This window comes from Acanthopagrus latus, chromosome 22 (assembly GCF_904848185.1).
Source record: "Acanthopagrus latus isolate v.2019 chromosome 22, fAcaLat1.1, whole genome shotgun sequence".
Lineage (NCBI taxonomy): Eukaryota > Metazoa > Chordata > Actinopteri > Spariformes > Sparidae > Acanthopagrus > Acanthopagrus latus.
This window is the reverse complement of record NC_051060.1, coordinates 251,559-275,402: the sequence shown is the minus strand read 5'-3', so window position 1 is coordinate 275,402 and position 23,844 is coordinate 251,559. Positions and strand designations below refer to the sequence as shown.

Here is a 23,844-nt window from a genome sequence, read left to right as displayed (position 1 = left end):
ACTATAACATTTCCCTATAATGCTGTTTCCCTTGTGAGATTTAGCTATGTTCACTTGTTTCTGTACAGTTTAATGGTCAGAAATGCTAGTTTACATTTGAAGAACAGCAAATAAGCAGCAGGAGCATGGAGGATTCTGATGAAATCGGTTCAACTTTGGTTTGAACTCTAACAATGTTTCAGTATCAACTACAATTTTCATTGGGACTCTAGGAAGCTAGGTTGTAAGTTAGACCTACTGTGCATGCATGTTCTGATGCAATGACTGTCAGTGCAATATTTATATGATAAATTCAAAGTAAAGTATCAAAATATGGCAACATTTTGAAATTTGTGCATACCATAAAATTGCAACAAATAAACCCCTGAAATGAGGAGGAGAGGGAAACAATTTCCAGACATTTGAATATGTAGGCCTCATGGAGCCAAAATATATAAGTATTTTGTAAAAGAAATGGTAACATTTTATCAGTTTCATGTTTAGAGACTTAGAGAAATACAGCTGTAGTTTCAGGAACTGAAAAACTCTAATTAGGCAATGCTTTCCAACTGCAATGATAAAAACTCTCCCTATTTGCTTTGGATAGGCTCTAGAGCAGGTGACTAGAACCACCAGAACATCACTGGTACCATCAGTGACATCAGTGAACAGAGCAGCTTCTTTCATCAGGCTGTGAGACTGAACTCATCTTCAGCACTCCACCACCAATAGTTTATTTTTCTGACTTGATTGTTATTTATTAATTAGTCTGTATAGCCTTTTGTGTGCATGCAACAATCATTTTTCTTTATACAATCTTGAATTGCATAAAGACTATTAAATGTATCTTGAATCGTGGAAAGAGATAGGTAAATCAAACTTGGTCCACAAATTAGAATCCAATAACTTAAGTTATTACATAATTCATAAATATAGGAAACAACAATGACATACTGTACATTACCACAACTCCTTTTAATAATTAAATAGTGTTATTGGACACCTAACCATTAGGAGGGGACATGAACATCTTTCCCACTAGGTGGCACTAAAGCAGACCACATTCTTTATCTTTTTGTCTACTTTAAAGTAAATACACAAAACAGTGCACGTTCCTGAATTTGTCATCATAATTTTTAATATCTCCATTCAAGTACGTTGAACTTAGCAGTCACTTGAGTTTTTCACTGAATTAAGTGTTCTGTTTCACAATCCACCAACAGGACTGCTCCTCCCCATCGGCTCATGTCACACAGGATTCATTTCTTCATTCGGACATACTTGTTCGTTGCATTTGTGGAAAGATGTTTGGTGCCGAGCTTCATGGCATTTTCCTAGACTATATATGAAAACAATACATCAGGACACAGTTTACAAAATAAATGAATCACAAAATGAAGGCACAGCCAAAGCAGAGGAGTCATCTCGACTCCAGTGCTTATGGTTTATTTTGGAATGCATACTAGAAAGAATTCTTGTGGATGGGAGAACAAGGACAATAAATATTGTTTTGAACAATATTTATTGTTGGAGGAAATTACTAAGTGCCATGCTTCTCTTTCACAAACTGTAATATTGTGCAGTCCAAACTGATTCACTGTTAAAGGCCACTTAATAGAATAAGCATGTATTACACTTTTAGAGGGTACATACATACATAAAAATCAACAGGACTCATGAACACCATCTGAGCTACTTAACACCAACTGATGGCTTCAGTCAGATTCTATCAACAGAAGGACTACTGAGGACTGACATCTTTGTGCTTTATTAAGTGTGTTAGTGCCCATTAGTATCACACTGCTCACCCAGTCTGTATTCATAAAGAACATCTTTAAAAGGAGCAGTTCACTGAAAAATAGACATTTAGTTATCATCTACTCACCATGTTGAGGGACAGTCAGGTGAAGTCTCCACAAAACATTTCTGGAGCTTCACAGCAAAACTGATTTGTTTCACCTGAACAACTGCCTTCAAGTGAAGCCCCAGAAATGAAATATGTGGACTACACAACTTGACTAGCTTGGGGGAGTAGTTAATAATTTAAAATTCAGCAATTCATTTTTTCTGTCATTTTAATGTGAACTGTTACCATAACAGCAATAATATCAATACTGTCTCTGCACTTAGTTTATACATTCCCTCAAATGCATCAATGAGGAAACATTACAGGCACACACTTCAAGTAATTTCAGGTATGAAGGAGGAGGATTCAGAACTATGCAATCACACATAAATTACACATTGTCACATGTGATTTAAAAATTAGTTTTAAAAACTCTAGGAACCACTAAAATGTTTTGCAACTGTGGAGGCAGTATATAGGACGTAGCACTTCACCAGGAGCTGTTTATCTAAAGGCATAGGATGCTAAAAATGCTATCACATCTTAGGAGTGGACTGCTACGTTCCCAATTCTGCCTGACAAAACCATTTCATGGTTCTTGCATATAGAACTCCACATTTCAGCTCTTGAAATGTGCCCAGGCATGACATGAAATTAGAAAAATATACAAATATGATCTCAAACATGTCAGCTGTTCGGAAACAAACAAACAAAAAACTAAATATGAAAGAAATTCATATTCTATATGCTTTGGATAAATCGAGGTATTTCTTGAGTATCAGGTTGGTGGTACAAACATGCTGGTTTCGTAATGGACTTACATGGGTCTGAAAAAGCTCAACATTCTATCAAACAGGGGATCTAGTGGTCTCAAGAGTCCATAATCCTTTTCAAATAAATGAGACATACTAAGCTGCTTCTTTTCTGCTGCCAAACTAGGTCACCTTGATTATCTGGCATGTACTTAAAATACAACTCTAGCAAACTGATTTAAACAGTAAGGCATCCGAGAGCTAGCTGTCTGTTTTGCTAAAAAAAAAAAAAAGCATATTAACTGACTGTCTCAAAGACATGCAGGTAACTTTTGTATCTTTGAAACATGTCAGATTGGTTTGGCCTTTACAAGTTTAACAATGCTGAAGAATTCACATAACAAAATATGACCAGAGCACAGACAGACAATGTACACACAACACCTCTCAACGACAATGGGAAATGACTTAAATGCTGCTTAAATGGTGATGATCAAGAATTCAGTGATTCCAAAAATCATGACAATATTTAGACACACTACTATGCAAATCAGTCACATACTGGCACAGATTATAACCTGAATTATAAAATAAGATGGGCACTTACAGAGATGTTTTAAGTACAAAATTACCAGAGATGATCATCTTTACTTTCATATATATCAAATTCCTTCCTACTGGACATCACATGGGTCCATCTCAAAAGGTCCAACAGGGCTTCAGAGCCACGCTGTGCTTTCTTCAGGGATGATGCGAGATGAGATGGGAGTAGGGGTACACATGTAGAAATGTGGCTTTCCATGCTGATGTAATAGAACCAACCAACCCTGTGCTGTAAAACCTAAAGCTAATGAAAACCAGACACCTTACAAAAGGTCTGAGCAGTGGCAACATACCCCACATGATACCAGCAAACAAAATTACTATTCATCAGTGAGGCACTTTATAACTTTATGGGCTTTGTGTGATCAACATGTCATATGATGGAAAACTACACATTCCATTTTCTAAAACTCAAATGATTAAAGATTTTATGGAGGAAGTATTTTACAGTCTATTGCATTTCATTTAAATGCAGCATATTGGTCTTTTAGTGTACTGTCAATTACACTAAATGCCTAAAGACAAACTACCCTCACCCAGATCATTGTTACTTCCATGTTGCCTTCTTCAATGCACATGACAACGCTCAGCTGAATTAAGATCTGTCTTGGGTTAAGTCTTTGGTTGCTGTTATTACCTTCACTGTGGCCAGGAAGGAACCACTAACTATAATGGCCTAAATGGAATGGAACTTAGGGCCTCTGAGAGAACACCAAGTTAGGTCTCTTTGTACCATTGCACAGTTCCACAGAACACAGAGTCTGCTTTCAGAAATCACACCCTATTACTGTAGAGTGCAATAGAATTATTGTTTGCCATTCTATTGAAGTGTTCTTGAGTGTGAAATAGAGCGCTGCAGGGATGATGCACTTTTGGAGGCCAACCAAGAGATAGCACCACACTGGTTCCCTCAACCTAAAGCCTGTGCAATTTTTCTTTTGGAACTTGGATCATTGCAGAAGAGCTCTGCGGCAATCACAAGTTCATCAAGTTCATCAAGATAATCTTCATAGATGAACTCCAAATTTACAACTTTTGAAGAATAAATGAAATTGCTAGAAGTAAAAAAAACAAACAAAAACCAACAACTTAGAAACAAACATTGCAGTCAAATAACTACATCACCACCATTAAACTTATCACTAAACTATATTATACACACTGAAATCTACAGATTTTAGTTAAAATTAGAGTTAAAGTTCACTTGAGGGGTATATACTGGAAAAAAAAAGGGAAAATCTCTTTAGTTTATGTAGATCACAGACCTTATTTCAGCCATCTTACAAAAAACCTGCTGACTTTGATAAGAGGCAACTGCAAGTGCAAAAATTTTAACTCATTTCTGGGTTTTAGGACTAACAATACTCCTTTTAATTTGCTTAAAAACTCAATAGAACCAAAAAAAAAAAAAAAAAGTATTTCATGCCAACAATCCCACAGTGCGATACCTAGGACATTAACCATGCAAAAATGGGCAGTTGTTTGTCACGGACACATCAGTGATGATGTGAAATGACAATTACCATATGTCCAAAATCTGATTCATTGCTCACTGTCAAGTAAACTAATGAGTGTGTATTATACTGGGAGAAGTGAATGATGGTTACTTGCAAGGGAGCTGTCGTAGAACCAGTGGATGATATTAACTCCCTTTAAGGAAAGCACTAGAACACACACGGGGACTCAGCAGTTCTGCACTGTTGGCAGGAACATGGTGATGTCAGTTAACAACTTTAATGTGCTCCATTTAATTCAACTGCCACTGTGAGACGCCATGTCTGCTCTCATCTCAACACACCTCTTTGCTTTTGTGGACTCTGTATTTAGACAACTGTTGTAGCAGCTAGAAGACATTAAGTATTAAATCAAGGCAATGTAAAGACACTACGCTATTACAATACCACAGACCTGTCATACCCTCCACTGTATTTCAGTCTTTTCTTTTATAATATATTCTCTTATACATATTCTAGGATTCTGAGGTTCTGTCTTCTCTATAAAAATATCACATTTACATCTTATTTCTCTTAACTACCTGATACTTTGTCAAACAGAAGGACTGGATCCAGTCGTGGTGGTATAGCTCATTGTGCATGAGAGCTCCCCACTGCATCATCTTCAAACTGCACACATCTGGACAGACATAAGGCCTGTGTGTGTTATTAATGACGATCGACTAACTTCTTCTTTGATTGCTGCAATTTGGGTGCTCAGTTCCAGCCTGGCAAAAGTTCCAGTTATTTTGTTTTTGTTGTTGTCTTGCGAAAAATGTGTGAGCAGGTAACACTAAAACACAGTTTTCCCACACAAATACTCAAGGCCATAAGCCTTTCTCCATAATCAGATTCAACTGACATGACAAATCACTAACCACACTCCCCCCAAAGAACCTGACAATACAGTAGCTGGGGGTCAAAGTGTGTATGTGTTGGTCTTGTGTGTGTTAGTAGGAGTAGGAGAAAAAAGGATCACATGGCCGTCTCCTGGACTGTATGAGCTGTAAGTTGGTATGAAGGAACAACCCTTGCTTCTAAGTCTTCATCCTCTGTAAGTGCTCTGTCACTCTCCATCTCTTTGTCCTCTGTGACTGTGTCCTCTTTGCAGAGAGCTGCTCCGTTGCTGTCTTTTGTGGCCATCTGATAAGGCTGTGTGTTTTCTTTGGGCTGGTCAACAAGAATAATATTGAGAGCTCAGGTTATGATGAACAAAAGTGGGAAACAAGTGAGTACAGAGGGTAAATATGAGGTTACCTTTTGGGCCAGAGGAGTGATGCAGCAGAGCTTCTCTCTGTAGCGCTCAGGTAGAAAGAAGAGCAGTGTGCCCAGAACTGGGAACACTGTGCCGGGGGTCAGTTCCTTCTCCTTCATAGGGCCTGACATGTTGACAGATACATGAATAGTACTGCACTTTACATTTGATCATTTCTTTCTAGACACTACATGTGAATAGGGTAACATTTTGAACAGTTGGATATCACCATGAAATTTCTCTATTTGATGACTTACATTTTCCATGTTAAAATGTGTCTGATATTATATGTTTAATCATGCAAATGAGCATTATCTAATTAAAAATAATACTTATCTGCATAGACTTCCAGAACATAAATCTGAACACCTCATGAAATGAAGAATATTACATTGAACCAATCAAAAAAGGATTTATAATACAGAAATGTCGATTTATGACCATATTGTGTGTCTAATGAACAAGTCTGGCCAACTGCTGACACATATAACTGACATCAAAATGATATTCTGACGGACAAAGGGATTTGTGAATGATCATTCCTCTGCATCAGTTAGAGGTTATTTTCACAATTTTCTGTGTGATGGTCACAGTGGCAATAATGGTCACTGTAAGGGTGACATGGTTGGTTTAGAAGCTGTTGTGACAAGTTTAACTGTGTGTACCTGTTAGCAGGCTGACTATCAGTCCCACCACCACCACAGTGGTTGAGTTGTGAGCACTGTACCACAAGTAGGACAACGAGTAGAGCGCCTCCACACCCATCGGCCTGAAGACAAGAGGGTAGATTCAAGACAAAGATGACTTTGGACTGATGCGATGACAAAAGTTTCCATTTAAATAATGGTGCTAACACAGACAGTATCTATGATAGCTGTTCTTCAGATTCATGTATTACCTTGGCTTGGCTGTGACCAATGTGGTCATTAGACTAGTGGTCATGTTATCAAACAAGGGCAAAGCGGTAGCGTTGAGTGGTGGCAAAGGGGTGGGACCAGACATGCGCATCACAAAGCTGCCAATGCCGATCCAGAAGGCCATGGCAAGGCCTGCTACCAACCCAACCACTGCACCCTGAGGAGGAGAGGAGAACAGGTGGGTTTGTTTAAGCCTCAACTCACAACAGATGTGTAGCCCTCTATGCTTTTGAAAAAAAAAAAAAAAAAAAAAAAAAAAAAAAAAGAAAAAAGTATGGAGACAGAATAAAATGACAAGACTCACTGTAGGGTTTGCCCAGGGAAAGAACATCCCGAGACAGAAGACGCCCAGCAGAGGACCCCCCACCATCCCAAAGATACTGAAGGCTGCCTGAAGACACAGACACAGAGCATGATCTTGAGGTGCTGATAATGTGAGGGCAAGTTAACTGTGCTGAACTGATGAAATTGATTTTTTAAACAAGTGACAGTAGACACATTTTATGTGTCACTGCTCCAATTAAAAACACTAATCTTCCCAATTAAAAACACTTTTTGAGCATGAGCAACTAGTTCCTTACCTGCAGCACAGATCCCATCCGAGAGGCAATGTAGGCCATAGCCAGACACACCAGGCCATAGACCAAAGCTGTGTGACCAAGCAGATGACAAAGAAATATTTAGAGGTCATCTGAACAACTTACTGCCAACTGACTGTTATATACACCTCCCAAATAAGCAAAATGCATTGAAAAGTGAAAACAATTAAAGCACTTGTCTTACCAAGTCCCTTGGACAGTAGTGTGGCTTTAGCTTCAGTCATGTTTGGAAAATAAGGTTTAATCAGGTCCTCCATGGTAACTGTTGCAAGGGAGTTAAAGGCTGAGGAGATGGTGCTGGACGAAGACAGAAAAGTTGGACTGAATGAATAACTGGGATCTGTTAGGGCCCTGACACACCAGGCTGATGGTCAGCCAGTGGCTCATAATGGGCCAGCAGTGAGCAACTGTGGACCTAGTTCTTGATGTGTTTCCCGCACTGTTGGCACTAGTAGGCCAGAAGTTGGTGGCAGTCCAAGATTATTAAGAGATATGGGAATGGAAAGGGAAAGCCTCCTGGGCCTGTTTCCATGTTGTATCCATAACGTCACCCATCTAATGGCTTTTTTTTCTTAGTTTTTGCCTCCACCTCTTCATTAGTGCCATTTGCATCTTTTATCAGACACGTTCTTGTGTTCTCTTTATAAGTGGCTATATTAGCAAGACTGATGTCATAAAAATGCCGCTTTATCATAACAGTTTCTAAATTTGCATTCCTGAGTCTGTTTTTTTTTTTTAAATGACAAAGACTGCCACCACCTTGTGTTATGAAAATGTATTTCCTCTCATGCAGGCACATAATGTGAAAGCTAGTTAGCAAGGTGGCTGTCTTTGTGGTGTGTTTATTTCTATAAAAGCAACTACAAACACACAGCAAGTACACTTTGTAGTAATTGCACCCTGGTTTGGTCATCAGTGTGCTATAAGAATATAGGAATATAGGAATCAGCACAGTTGCTGCTTGAAAGCTTAAGTAAAAGGGCTATATCAAGCAAAGACTTGCTTCTGAGATTGCAGAGTGCACTCCCTAGCATTTCTGAAATATAGTGTGTTCTATGGAAATCATTTTGGGGGTAAAATAATCAATTACAATCAATTATAATGCATAAAATAAAATCACTACAACATGTCTGTACAAAATTACAGTTTGCTGTCCACCCTGACAAGTTTAAACAGTACACATAAAATAATCTAGCCTGTCAAGCAGGTATGTTCTTTTTATTCTTTATGGATTTACTTGGATGAAGCCAAGGATTATAAAATACTCAAGCATTACCTACTGACTGACAGTGAACCAACAACATGCAAGTATTCAACAGTATTTACTCCCAACTCTGCTCTTTACCTGAGAGCTCCACTGAAGAGACAGGCCACAAACAGTCCTGGGAGCCCGGGCAGATCCCTGAACACATCCATCACAAAGTATAGCACCATCTGCCCAAACAAATCAAATGTTAGGATGCACCTCCAGACCAAAGGATAACAAAAACTTTGTAAATTTACTACAATCTGAGGAATCATGAAAGCAAATTAGTGTTTACCTGATCATTAGTTTGGACGTAGCCCTTGTCTAAAGGGCTGTCCTCTCCATAGCGAGCAAACATAACCAGACCCATCAAGCAGCCCAAACACAAGACTATCTGCTGGCACGGGAAAACTACATAACAGGACCTGGACGGACATGAGATGTGAGGACAAACATGGTTAATAAAGTTTCCACAGCTACAAACACTGTCAATAATGGGCACAAGATGGCCAGCATTATAAAGAGGAAAACATGAAAAGTAACAAACGAACAATACAAATGTTGTAGAATACTGAAGAACTATGACGGTTTTTGGAAATTAAATGAAAAGCCTATTAATAACTGTTTTTAAGATTACAACTGCAGATTAGCCTGAAGTATTTCACGTGTGTTTTAACCATATTATGCCCATCTTGAAAATTCACAAGAAAATTTTCCACATGCTTTTGTTCAAGAAACATTTTGTCTTCAAACTGTCCATTGCTGCACTGCCTCTATTCACCCTCTGTCTTTTCCGAAGGGGGTTTTACAACACAGGAACTAAAATGGAGTATTCAGTGTGCTCTGGTTGGCCAGCTCACACAGGCCTGAGCAGGTACTGCCCACTGTGTTTCTGCATCAGTGCTGCAGGTTTTTTGCAACCATGTTGCTGCTGGGTTCATGGCTAAGAGCGGTGACTGTATAGTTGTGATATCAGTCACAAAACATAACAAGTCCTGATGGCTGCCTAGAGGGAGCTTCTGAATACAGGCTGTATGTATTTCTCTGTATTTCTGAGCATTTTGATACTTCCATAGTATAGAAACCATCTCTTTAATAAAAAATGACAAGATAATCTCCCTTGCAACAATATGGGGCCTTCAATAAGGGTCATCATTGACAGTACAATCCCTGTACCATGTTCTTTTAAAAACAGCTATGCTTAGCCAAGCATGTTGTGAAACATTGGTGGCACTCACATGATGGCCTCTTTCTCTGTGCGAGAACTGAGGTATCTCTGGACCTGGGCCTGGTTGACCCCGTACAGAGCCAGCATCAGGAAGACTCCCCCAACACCAAGTGTCCAGAAGGTGTGGCGCTCCAGAGGGTCGGGGTTCAGGCTACACAGGAAAAAAAATGAAAACAATATGAACAATGAAGTACTGATTTCAAAAAGGGTTACTTAGCAACATTCTCTGCCAATACCAATTACAACATGTAAAAGTATCAATTATTACTACTTCTTACTCTAGACCAGCAATGCGGCTGCCATTAACTGCTTTCCTCCACACCTCTCCCATGCCTCCTGCCTGGCTGGCCCCAACCACGATGACTGCGGTCTGGCCTGCAAACATCACCACCGTCTGGAACACATCAGTCCAGATCACCGCCTTCAGACCCCCCTGGAACATAGGTGTAAGGGATTTATTTTCAGTTCCATCGTATTCAACATTAAAACATATCTATAAGTTGTGCATGGATCCGCCTTCACATACTGACAACAGATCAAATGAGTAACATTAATTGTTCCTACAAATAACTGAGATGAGGATGAAAGAAAAAGTGATAACAAGGTTTTTGGGAATATTTCCAGTCAATTTCAGGTGGATGTTTTGTTGTCCAGGGTTGAAATGACCCCTTGTTGTCTACTTATGGAACCTCCCGAGTGCTGTTAAAATCTGATGAAGAAAAAAGTTTGTTTTTGTGAAATGAACTGGAGAAGTTAAGGGACTCACCAGAGCAGTGTATAAAGTGCTCACCAATCCCATGGCCAGCACTGCTCCCCATAGGTCAAAACCTGTCACTGCAAGCAAATTGAGCGAGAGGGTTAATAAACAAACAGGTTACTCAGTTACACAGGTCAACTATATACACCTACAATTGGCACTGTACTTAATACAATGAAGAACTGTGGGCTCCTGTTGGTGTAAGATGTGGTGTGATGGGGTCCTGTTGTAAAATGTGCTACTCTTACCAGCATTGAGTGCTAAGGCTGGAGCATACAGGACCACCCCCATATAAATGACCTGCAGAGGAAAAGATAAAAATATTGCAGGATAGGCTGACTCACCAAAGCAGAACTGATCTCCGGTCACGATTTGGCGATAACAGACCAACGTGTCAGATTATACTCTACTATAAAACCTGTGACATCAGAAGCATCAACGTTTTCAGAAAAATAGGGTTGACCCTAGTATTAGGACCAGACCAATTAATCTGCCAGTTATATTATCAACCAATTACAGCCATTCTGAGAATAATCATTTTTGGCCAAAAGTTGGCATATCGACGCCGATGTTAACACTTTTGTTTTTCCTAATAAAGTGCGAAGAATATGACTGGTTTTATATAAATTATGTGTGACTCTGTCACTCTGGGGGAAAGTTCACTGAAGTCTTGGTTAGGATGGCTGAAGATTTGCGCTTTGAATTGCGTCACATAATCACCCCCACCTGGCTTTGCTGCCGGGGACAGAAGCCATTTTCGTGCAGCAATGTGTCAGAGTCGGTAGGACTGACAGGACAATGCCGCTTAATTTTTTTTCCCCCCCTCTTACGACAAGTTGCCAAAGTCAGTACAAGTTACCACATTACTTTTGAGTGGTCCTGTAATGTTGCTTTGTGTGGGATAATAGGGAATCATGCCTAGTGAAATGCATTGGTGACCTTGACAGGAAGAACATTTTTAATATTTCATATTTAAAAGCATCAATCTAATGCATTTTGAGAAAAAAAGACAGTATGAATGTATAATAAGTATCTATCTCTACATGGTCACATTATGCAATATAAGAAATGAGACTGATAACTTCTCTCATGAAATGTACAACAGCACAACTTTAATAGTGCAATCTGCCGCAGAATGAAAAAACGCAAGCTCTTAAAGAGTGTGTTTTGACAAGATGAGAGGTTTTGAAAAAGTTGCTGTCTCTCTGCTTGGAAGAAAGGTGCTGGCTACAGTGTGTTGATGCTATGACCTGCACCTTCTTCCTGAGCACTTCTGTTTCACACTTCTGTGGCTGTCTTCGTTGTCCGCTTGTTGTTGTACAAGTTGCTACTTTCAAATTAATCCCCCCTGCTAAGAACCCAGTTTTAAACTCCAATGGGGTGCAATGTAAAGCTCTTATTTTGAAGACAAATCCGTTGTCTTTGTGACAGAGAATGCAACGTGCTTACTGATCTTCCTGAATCTGCTAGATGGAAAATGAAAATTAGTTGTAGATGCACGCACATGTTCCCAATTCATTCTCTGGTATGCCTACTTGTCCTGTCCGTTAAGATTATGACTAAGCACATTAAGGTTACACACACACACACACACTGTTTTTACACTGAATTTACCTACGTTACGTTGAGAGTTCCCACTGCAACCAATAGCAGATGCATTGGTCAGCTCTTGACAGTGTCCATTATAAACAGTGTTAATTTTGACAGAAAATATGATTCTTCAATCTGATTTATCAGTTGTCAGATTTTTTTTTAACTCCCAAATACGGGTGTCAGCCATTTGAGGGATCCACCATCATTCAGAATTCACTGTTGCACTGATCTGTTTTTATTAAGTAATGAGCAGATGACATTACTTAACACTGACTGCTTTTATTGGAGAAAGTATAGAAGCCGTTAACCTCATAAAAACGAAACATAAATCATAAAACACATTTTAAGAGGGTCAATATAACCTTTCTAGGGCCAAAGTTTCAGTCAGGCTGCAATAAAACTGGCCAATGAATGTTATTTCTAAAAAGTCAACTGCTGTTGCACACCTGCCCATGACTCCATAGACAAAAATGTTTTGTTGATTTCTAATCAAATAACTGGTGAGATCTTGAGACAAAAAAATATTAAATATTAATAAGGATAAAAATATCAAACTGACAGGGGTTGAGATTTGTCCCATTTATAACGAAGCACTGCTTCCCAATAAACTTGATTCATTGGCTTGTTTTTGCAGTTTATTGTAGATACGTTTTTACTTAATGTCTTACCGTCTCACTAGTGACTCGAGTCACCGACTACTTGCAATACAAATTTTCCACATAATTTTCTCTGTCAAACAATTAAAGGAATACCTCAGCACACAACATTTCCTCCTACTTATAGTGCTATGTATCCATATAGATTGTTTGGTGTGATTTACTGAGTTTTGGAGATATTGGCTGTTGAGATACAATATAATGGAACTAGATGGCTCCTGGCTTGCGGTGCTCAAAGTGCTTACAACATAAATCATGACTGAAGATAATCCATTGATCTTTCTGGGAGCAGTTTCAGAGAGGTACCACTTTCTTTCTACCAAACTACACTGGCTGACTGCACAGACAGAAGTGTGTATCTACACATGGAGGAGACACTGTACTCCTGACAGCATGGGGTGTAAACACTTAAGGCCTTGGCTGAGCTGTTAACTAATAAACACTAATGTACAAAGAAAGTATAACAAAGATACCATCTGAAAGATGAATGTCACTGTTCCACATATGCGAACTGTCTTGTTGAAGCGCAGCTCCAGATACTGTTGAGGGGAGGGAATGTCCAAGGGGAAGAAAAAGAAAAAACAAAATCAAAAGGCTGATTAAAATATCATGTCAGAGTCATTCTGTAATATGCAGTGCTAAGGATGTTTATTCTCATGAGCAGTTTAGGTTCACATTATTTAGTCAACTCATTGTTTGTTCACAGTACATTATTACAGCACTGTCATAGAGGTTCATGAAAAGTCTGACTGCAGATAAAGACCCTTTAAAGATGCTCAGTCCTGAGAAAAGGACATTTATTTCTGTTGAACATTAACAGGACACACAGAGGTTAACATTCTTATCTGTCCTCTTATCTGAGATCATACTTGAGAAAGGCAACAGTGTTGACCGAGTGAAAATCAGAAAAAAGGATATTACAGTTAAGAAAAATGAACAATCTACCATAATGGCACAGTCACATCAAACTATGTGTGCATACTGTGTGTACCTCATATGCGCTAGACAGCCGCAGTCTGTAGAAGACTGGTATGAAAACATGAGCTGGGATGAGAAGGCCCAAAAAGTAAGAGCAGCCCAAGAACCAGTACTGAGTCCCAAAGGTGTACACCTCAGACGGAGCACCAAGGATAGCAACAGCCGACTGGAAAGTGGCCAGCAGCGACAGGGACACTGGCAGGCAGCTCATGGAGCGGTCAGCCATCAGGAACTCCTATAACATATAGTTGGTGTCAAACATTTCTTTTAATCTTTTTTTAATTTTATTTATTTATTCATTTTAAATTGAGTTTGGATTTAACCCTTAAGAATGAATCTAAGATTAGTACTCTCAGGAATTAAATGGAAATTAAATCTTTATTTTGTCTAAACCCAAAAGTCTACCTGTGTCGTGCGCTGGCGCCCACCAGAGAAGGCATAAAAGAGGCCGATGCCAGTTGAGGCCACCAACAGCAAGGCAAAGATGACATAGTCCACCGTGGTGAAGTGCATTTGGACTACCTCCCCCATTACGATACTGGACGTGGGGATAAAGGCTGTTGGAAGCACGGCCTCTGGGCCTGATCACAACGTCAGAATAGGTGCTTCACCCATAGGGAGACTCACAGAGCTGGAGGAAGAAGAACAAGCAGGGAAAGTAAGTGAGGAGGGGGTCCACTGAGACCAGGAGGAAATGCAGGACTGTGCCGTGACACGCAATCATAGCAGAATCTCTCCATCTTATGCTGAATACATAAAGACATATTTCTTTCTATTTTGTAACAAACATTTTCAAAACACCAAGCAGGAGAGAAGAAATATATTCTTCTCTAGACCAAAACTTTTTTTTAGTAATAAAACCTAATTAAGAGCATTGTTTTAAATGAATGACTGCCACTTGTAATTGCAATAGCAGGATCACACCAGGGTGGTGGTGGCTAGGTGGAGTGTGTAAATTATACGCTGGATAGCTTAGAGATGGGGATTTAATTACTATAAGATTAGCTAAGCTTCCAAGCAGTCTATAAAACAAATCACAATGTTTAATTTTGTTAATTTGCGTGTGGAAAACCCCTGCCTCACACACTAGTTTATAAACTATTTAACTGTCTTCTTTTTTAAACACCATGAAAAACCCTCATTAATTCTGAAAAAACAAAGTTGCATAAGAGATGAGACAGAGAGTGCAAGAAGGACTGTGTTGTTCAAGCAGGAAACGTCAATAAGAAACTATGTCGCTATGTGTTACAGAGCAGCTTCATGAATGGATCAAAGACTGTGAAGAAATAAAAGAGTGACATTGTACAAAACACTTCGTACAAAAGTATATCTTATCTGAAACAAGTGATTTTCTTGTAGCAAAGCCACCACGGTATTTGTCTTGTCTATAAAATGTCATTTAATATTCTAAATACACATAAGTACACACACCGTACAGGTCTGATTCATGTGTATGGACAATCCGTATCAGGGCAGAATGACCCCACAGTCTCTAATTAAAAAACTGGTTTACTGTGTAAATAAATCCCCCAAATTAACTTTAAAACATTGCAGCAATTGTTTTAAACAATTACAAATACTCTACTGTATTTAAAAGATTCAGTTTGAGAAGCAATTTGGATGAGAGTGAGAAATAGAAGTACACATTTCCCTCTTCCTTCACAGTAACACACTTTACTATTACAATCTGCTCTCAACTGGTATAATTAAGGACCACTTTTGTTGTGTGTTAGAATTACGGCTGTACAGAAAATCTCATAATTACTCAATGCAATTTCCAAGTTGAAAAACACTCCTCACACTTGAATATGACGGAAAAAGCTACAAAAAGGAAAACTGTAAAGAACTTACTGAGATCAGGCAGCTGTTGGCTGGCTCACACACACACTGGCCACTCAGACTTAAGGTTCACTGGAGAGGAGTATCTCTATCACTGCCAACTGCCAATCACAGTCACTGTGGAGGCAAAGGAGAAATTTGGCAACATCATTTACCACATGAATGACATGCATGAGAAAAATAACCCATCATAATATTGTTACAAATGATACAATACCTGTGCCGCAATATTTTCCAAACACTGCTGTTTCTTTTCTTTTGGGTTCAGATAATTTTCGCCAAACAACACCCAATCCTGAGGTATGTTTTCACAAGAGATACATAAGCCTGTTCTTTGACATTTTCATTTCAGGGAACACGTTTTGTTTTCAGCTCCTTGCTGTGTTCTTATGAAATGCTCCCATTCCACTACACACAAGACCATATTCTCTTTCACAGTGTGTTGTACTGCAGTCTGCAACTAAAGTCATGAGCAGGAGGAGCAAAGGAGCAGCTGACTGCAGAGAGGTGGGCAAATGAAATGATGGGAAAAAACTTTTTTTCCCCCCTTTCGTTTCCAGCTGAGGTGGGTGGCATTGGTGGATTACAAAATGATATTTAAGGTACAGCATGGGAAAAGAAAGTGTGATGGGGAGAAAAGAGGGGATACTGAATAGCTGCAGTCCAGTTCAATTACCTTCAAAAGACACGGTCGTGTGTTGATGAGAAATTAGCTGAGTGGGAGTACACAACAGAAGTATGTGTGCCTGTGTGTCAAAGCCTATGGGTATGACCATGTTGTGAATTCATCTAAGGAAAGTATAACCGTTACTTTTTTGTTAAATTGTTTTTTACCCTTCATATTGGAAACATATTTCCTACAGTCCAACCACTACCAGCTTAATGAAGCCTGATTTAAAAAAAAAAAAAAAAAGTGATATACCAAAAATTATTTAAGAATTGTAACCACGGGGTTCATCACTAACATTCTTTCAGTCGCACAAGTGGGTCAGAAAATGTACTTCTCTGACTGAATCTTTACTTGCCTCACAGGGTATCCGATTAATTACCCAGACTCCGGTAGTCTAATGTGCACCACCGTAGTTTCATAATGATCTTAAAATATTTCCCCTTTCAGAATAGCATTAAACATCTCCAACGTTGTGTTTTTGCTCCAGCAAAAAGCTCTTTCAATCCCAGTCAGTCAATCTGCAACTCATACAAAAGACAACCATGTTGGCACGGGAACATGCCGTCATGTGCCCGAGCATGGAACTCATTTTCAGTTTCTAGCAGTAACCTCAGACAGACAACGTATAGTTTCGATGGTACTCCTCACTGTGGCACATTTTAAAACATGACCATCCAATCCATTATTCATTCACTCAGTAAAGATTCAGTTACAACTGAACTAATAAAAGACTCAAGCAATCGATTCATATTGACTTTTGAATATAACCTATGGGCTTATCTTTAAATGATGTAACCAAAGCTGTATAGTATTGTGAACTGGAAGGACTGGACTACTGGATTACCAGGCAGTCGAGTCAAAGTTATAGTACATTATTTTTACATATCATATTTTCTACAGTTTCTTATTCATATTCATCTTATTTATAGCATAGCCTCTTGATTTTTCTGAAGTGCACCACACTGATGCATTAACCTTGAAACTGTGGAAAATGTTCTTCCAGGGGAGGGTCTGAGACCCACCTACTGCAGTCTCATCATATCCTGCGAGAAAGTTTTTTTTTAAATTTTTCAGAGGTTATCAGATAAAGACTAAATTATTATGTTAAGTCTTGATGAAGCAGAACAACCCAGCCCCCTCTCCACAGAGATGGACTTGGAGTGAGTGAGTGACAGTAAAGTATAGCCTGTACTTTAACACAGATATGGGAAAGAGGTCAGAATCCTCTAGCCAGCCACTCATTAGCTCAGAGCCGGCCCTGGGCATAGGCAGTGTAGGCAAATGCTAGGGGCGCCACATGTCAGAAAACTTTGTCTCGGTAGCAAACTTCGTCTCTGTAGCAAAGAACAAATCTGCAAGGAATTTCATGTGAGACAGAGATAATGCTCTTGCGTGTGTTCAGCAGTGTTCTGTACTGACAGGCCTGTCTCTGTGATACTAGTGTTGGTTTGATCAAGGACTTGCAGAGACATATGACCCTATTAAATCCAACTCATTACTGCTTGCTACCTTTAATGTACTTGAGGTTGACTGGTTGGGAACAGAAGCAACTGGTTCCATACAAAAGCAGTACTTGCTGAAGTTAGGACACAGTTTCAATTTGAAGATTCACTCATTATAAATATCCATCACTAAATCAATATTTAAAGTCTACCTATGTTGGTCTGCTGTTTCAGAAACATTTACAGACAGCCTGTAAAGGACTCTATTTTAGTATTCTTTGTGTTGCCTTTGATTTGATCAGTTTTTTGTATTTGTATGTATTTTTGACATTTCATTTTGAAATAGAAATTTTATTTTGAAAGAAAATTCCAGGCGTTACTCGGCTATGTTCGCAAGCTTTACAGTGCGCTCTGTCTAATACCGGCAGAAGATGGATGAACGGAGTAGCGTTACGAAGATTTTTATCGTACTGTTTAGTATCTCCAGAGAGGGAACATGGTATGAGATCTGTTGTGCATTTGTTGTTGGTTTAACTCAAGTCAACTGAAGTGTGTAAATATTTTGTTTGTTAGTTTTTTGTAACAGTTAATTTATTGAAAAGTACACCTTGAGAATGAAGCTGCTCTACATGACAATGAAAAACCAAACCAATGGCAAACACAAAGTTTACCCATTTCAAAGGTCCACCACCACTGAAACAGAAACTTTTGCTTATATTATTACCAGGTCTGTCTCACCACAGTGTTGGTAATGTAGCCAAGACCACCCACCACTGGGAGTGTGTATTGGTCTCGTACTGTGCAATACATTTGGGTGTTGCAAGTTTTATATTTTTTTTAACCAAGAAGGAATACCACATCCCTTTCTCTTCAACAATTTCAAATATAACTAGAAATGCAAGCAGTTGTGAACGGGGGCCAAGCCCCCCCGCACAACTTGGAGCCGGCGTACCACAGAACCCATGGAAGTTGGCCCCAAAGGATGATGGGCTTAGGTCAAAAGTGAGGACACAGGCCATCGTCTGAGCCAATACTTAGGCACGTTCAATACAAAGAAACATGACTCACAGCAAGCAATTTGCTTCTGCACCAGTTGGCCGAGGCCCATTTCGCTTGAGCTATGCACTTCCATCGCAACAGTGTACAAAACAGGCAACACATTTATTACTCACATCCAATGTTATCGCAAGTAGAACTGTCATGAAAATTACTTTTTTGTAGGACATTATATTGTCCTAGGAATATCTGTGATCAGTGATCATTCAAAGACCATTTTCTGGCACTGATGTAATGATGATGTAACAGCTTAATAATGCAAGCACATCCTTTCAAAGAGCATTTCACTTTGAATTCTTGATATTCACACATTTGAATTGGAATGTGAACAAATACATACAGATCATCTTAAATAAAATGAAAACAACAGCAACTCAACCAAAACAATACATAAACAGTGAAGAAATGCTAAAGTGCTGCATGAAAGTCTTGGGCTACATTCAGATCAACTCAGGTGGTGCTGCAAAAAACGCAGGTCTTCTCATTCTGGCCATTCTGGCTAACTTTTTCAGTTGAAACTGACTCAAATTTTGGAGAAAGACAGCCTGACATTGCAGTGGCCCTACTGGTGATCAGACTCACAGCATGAATGACAGAAACCACAGTGGATTGTAATATCATGTGTATTCACTCAGTTAGGCATTATAAACCAGTTTAAAACATTATTTTTTTAACTCTGGCAGAGGCATGCCTGAGATCATAAGTTGAGTGGCAAAACCCTGCTGGTTATTCTGACATCATGCTAGCTAAAACATTGGTGAGATTCTTCTGTAAACAAACACAAATGTAAACAATCTGCAATATTGAGGTCAGCAAAAGTTGATATATAAAAGGTGAGTGGATAAACATATCAATGGTGACAGGCCTAATAACAATGTCCCAGACTCTTAAATCAATCAATGCTTCATCAGCTGAACTGGGTTAATGTTCATTTCTGTTACTCATCTCTGACTCTGGTCTTTTCTCCAACCACACAAAGGGAAAAATAAAAAATATGGTGGTGTCATGAGCATCACAAAACACACAAGGAGGTCGGGGGGCCCTGGTTGCCTGGCAACACAGGGACAATAATTATACATTACATGAGGGTGTCTGAGCAGAGCTGCTGGCAACAGTCTTCCCCACATCCCAGTCTGGTGTGTAAATGGTGGAAAATAAAAGAGCTGCTGTTTGATGGTGACAGAGCAGGTGGTGCATGGGAATATCTGCAGCTGCACTGGACAGACCACAGAATGATGACAATGTTTTATATAAAAGGTATCTGGGTGGTTCAAGGCAAAACACAAATTTCTACTGTACTCTGTACATGGGACGCCTGCTCTACCAATCCGATCCGAGTCCTTTAGTATTAGCTATCTGCTGATACAGAGTCCCAATCTGATACCTAGCCTGAATATTTTCCTTAATAGGGGAACAACAATGGCAGTTGTCTACATAGTACCAGTGGATCTTTTCAGTCATCCACCCAATCTAGAAAACCTGCATGGACAAGCGAAGGTTGGATTTATATTCCATCCGAACTGTTTTCAAATAGTAGTTTTCAGTCCTATAAAAGAATATACCTTAAAGATGAAAACTAACTGGTTGTATTGGCAATTACAATATGTTTCCCAGGCCATCTCCTATGCAGTCAATTAGCCAGCCAGTAGGTTGTAAACAATCGTGACACATCTCACAATCAAAAAATTTGTCCTGCCTTGATTTTTCCATTTCAAGCAGTCAGGGGCATTTTTCCCCATAACAGTTAGATAATGTATCATAATATTTATAGCCAAAATACATATAAAATAAGGGGCTTTGTTCAAAACTTCATTTTGACCTGAACCTTGTTGTTTTTAAAAAAAAAAAAAAAAAAAAAGCTGACTTGTCAGAATTAAACAAATCCTATAGTTTGAGCCCCATGTATTTTACCAACCAATTTTACAAATAAATAAATAAATAAAATAAATAATGCAAGTGAATGCATCCTGCATGCTTCCTTGCAGGCACAGCTCTTATTCATGGTCACCATCTTTGGATTTTGTCCCAGCTCTGCTTGTAGCTCAGCAACCAAAAGGCCAATAAGTAATCATTAAACCTTTAGCTGAACCCTGGCCTGCTCTTTGAAGTAACTACCAACACCACAGACTGTTAGACAAGAGGTATAAGATCTGGTATCACAATTGTTTTCATATGCAGCAAAGACAAAGAGCTAACGGACAACAGCATGCATGGGCTGTTGCACTGGAGACTGATAATGCTGAACAAAATGTGACAAACATGGTTAGTCTTTTGAAACAATTGTTAAGACAAGACCTGATAACACTAAGGGAACAGCGTCGGTTTGAAGCCTGTGTGTAATCATTAGCCTGCAGAGGATCTGATACTTGCTCATAGCAAATAACTGGAAGGTCAATGTAGCCATCTTAAGATGATCTGAGAAAATTCTTTTATTCACACCTGTAGGGTTCAAATGAAACCATGCCGCCTGAAATGGATTCCTCACTTAAACTACCAAGTATACTTATAATCAATAAACCCTACAAGAGTATTGTTGTGCACTCTTTTGACAGGGTTAGTGTGTGTATTGAATATTGCAGCAAATAGTTCAGTTATGATGCAATCATTATTTCATAGATAAAACACTCAAACTCTGAATTGTAATATTTACAATATTAGTTAATATACTCCAAAATATACATTTTCCATAAATTAATGAACAAGCTATTCTCTGAGGGAAATACGTCCCAGAACACTGTTTCAAGCTACAAACGTGGCAGGGTCCGTCACAGATAAACAAAGTAACACAGTATAAATTGTGCTATCCTTTCAGTTCAGCTTGAATACTGAGACTCATATTTTTTTAATGCCTGAAAAAAAATCCAAAAAAAAACCCCCAACACACAAGAAACCTAAAAATTTGACTAGAGCTTTCTCTTCTGGTGAAAGTGTCTACCCCAAAAACAACACAGTGCACCTTCACAGAGCCAGGTTTCATGTGTAAGTGGTGGTTGACACGGGACAGGGTGAGGGCTCATTCATCCGAAATGTTTGATGAACGAAAAGTTCAGCTTCAAAAGGAGTCTCGACCACGGTCCTCCCACGCTGTGTGCGCTGATAAATAACTATTTTCAAATCTAATTAGTCCCCACGCGCTACGACGAGTCATGCATGTCAGCTGCCGGCTGAAAGAGCTAGCCAAACCGGCTTACGTTTGCTAATGTGGTTGAACAGCTTTTTGCAGTGAACGCAACAGAGCGACACAACACTTCACAACTATTCTGGACCTACCAATACATCTGCATTATTTATCACGGCCTAAAGAACCGGCAACCTGAAAGAACCGGCATATAATCCCGTTTGATAGTTCCCTCTGGCCCCACATGGTCCTGTTTGGCCAATAACACAAACTTTATTCTGCTACCGCGAACACCAACTTCAAACTTACAACCTGGCTGACATCGACACGCATACAACGCGTCATCTTTACACGTGGATACCGTTTGAATTGAGTACCTAGCTGTGGGCTTACCTTTGATCACTCCCTGCTGCCAAAAACAGACTGTAGCCGCGATGCATCCCTCAGCAGAGTGAGTCCGCGGGGTCAGCCGCTGACAGACCGCCCACTCTCCTTGACATTACATTGGGTGGTGCGTTTACGTGTTCCTCGTAAAGTAGTAATTTACACACACTATAGAAAAAAACGTGTTTTGGGCGCTCTTAAACAGCTTTGTCACACCTCCATAGTTTGAATCATTTAATTTTAAAAATACGTACATGGTCCGTCCAATAAATGTGGTTAGTATTGGTGATTATGTTTATCCTCTCATGCGAGACTAAAACAAGACAGTCACTGTATGTTGTACTGCTGTTGTAATTATACACGTTTAGTCATTATTTGAGAATTGTGTCAATTTTGTTCTCAAATCCCTATAATTTCGACCTCTCCGACACGACGAAGGAAAACACGAGATAAGCTTCGGCAGTCTGAAATAAATGATAGTGATTTGGGAGCACACGTTTTCATTAGAAGCGGAATGAATCGGTGTCATTATTGAAGGTGACACATAAGCCTAGTGACCGTTTAACTGTCGAAATGACTCCGGCTATGCCGATGATCGGGCTGTGTTGTGAAAACAGAATGACTTCAGGAGGAAAAGGACCCGGCTCCCCGTTTATCATGACGCCAGCCTGTAACCTCCGCTGTAAGCAGGGAACATCGTCATCATGGTAATCAATCACCATGGCAATGGCCACTGATTGATTTTGTAGCTGTGATTATACAGTGTAATGCTCAACTCTCCCCACATAACACATACACATATGTCTTGTCTTACCTGTTCTTTTTAACGTCGCCAGCAAATGCGAGTACATTTTGAAAGGAATATCCTCCATCCGGCCAATGACACATATTCACACGCTTGTCTTTAGGGAAAACATCAGTGACATTCTGGAGGCTCTGCCGACGACATCCTCCATTTCTCTCAGTGCGCAGTCGTGTCAGCGCAGCTGCAAATAGGTGACCACATCTCTTCTCCCTCCTCCAGCTGGTGACTCATGATGTGTCTCATTGAATCAACAGTGACACCGGTGTAACGCCACAGGGATGAGGCTGTATAAACGTTACCATTTGCTTCTTATAATCCCGAAAATAGCTGTATTATTAACAACAAAGCTAATCATTTGGGTGGTTTCTCCTGAACAACCTGCAAGAAATCTGTCAAGAGAAACACGTCTTCACAAGGTTGCGTGATTAGTGATTCAATAAACTCCGCTGAAGCCTGGACAGATGTGCACCGCTGTCCCACTGTCTATGACAGTAAAAAAACATTGGCACTGCCATGTATTAACCAGTTACAGTGCAGCTATTGGCAAAGAACTCCGTGAGGTCTGTCTCTCTCTTTTCTTTAGACTGCAGCTAAATTTCATCCATTATCATCTGTCTGTCGATTGAGC

The 23,844-nt window shown here is 39.5% G+C and overlaps 1 protein-coding gene across 2 annotated transcripts; it reads right to left on the bottom strand.

Moving 5' to 3' along the window:
• Positions 1–1,095: 1,095 nt before the first annotated feature.
• On the bottom strand, positions 1,096–23,364 carry slc5a6a (solute carrier family 5 member 6a). 2 transcript variants are annotated; one of them, XM_037086272.1, is made up of 18 exons: positions 23,226–23,364; positions 15,754–15,858; positions 14,308–14,533; positions 13,916–14,137; positions 13,398–13,463; positions 10,924–10,975; positions 10,685–10,752; positions 10,197–10,351; positions 9,929–10,069; positions 8,986–9,115; positions 8,790–8,878; positions 7,629–7,741; positions 7,427–7,494; positions 7,150–7,236; positions 6,827–7,002; positions 6,594–6,697; positions 5,931–6,052; positions 1,096–5,843 (listed from the first exon to the last, which is right to left on the bottom strand). In XM_037086272.1, the coding sequence occupies exons 3-18, from the start codon at positions 14,431–14,433 to the stop codon at positions 5,649–5,651; spliced, it is 1,914 nt and encodes a 637-aa protein (XP_036942167.1). In that variant the 5' UTR covers positions 14,434–14,533; positions 15,754–15,858; positions 23,226–23,364; the 3' UTR covers positions 1,096–5,648. The 2 variants fall into 2 exon arrangements, with proteins under 2 accessions (XP_036942167.1, XP_036942166.1); XM_037086271.1 differs by lacking the exon at positions 23,226–23,364 and adding an exon at positions 22,421–22,574.
• Between the last annotated feature and the right edge of the window lie 480 nt (positions 23,365–23,844).

Coding starts and splice junctions, on each gene's coding strand:
- slc5a6a (XM_037086272.1), bottom strand. CDS start 14,433: ATGGGGGAGGTAGTCCAAATGCACTTCACCACGGTGGACTATGTCATC. Junction 8,879..8,985: donor ACGTCCAAACTAATGATCAG/GTAAACACTAAT, acceptor TTGTTTGGGCAG/ATGGTGCTATACTTTGTGAT. Junction 7,237..7,426: donor GGATGGGATCTGTGCTGCAG/GTAAGGAACTAG, acceptor CTGTGTCTTCAG/GCAGCCTTCAGTATCTTTGG.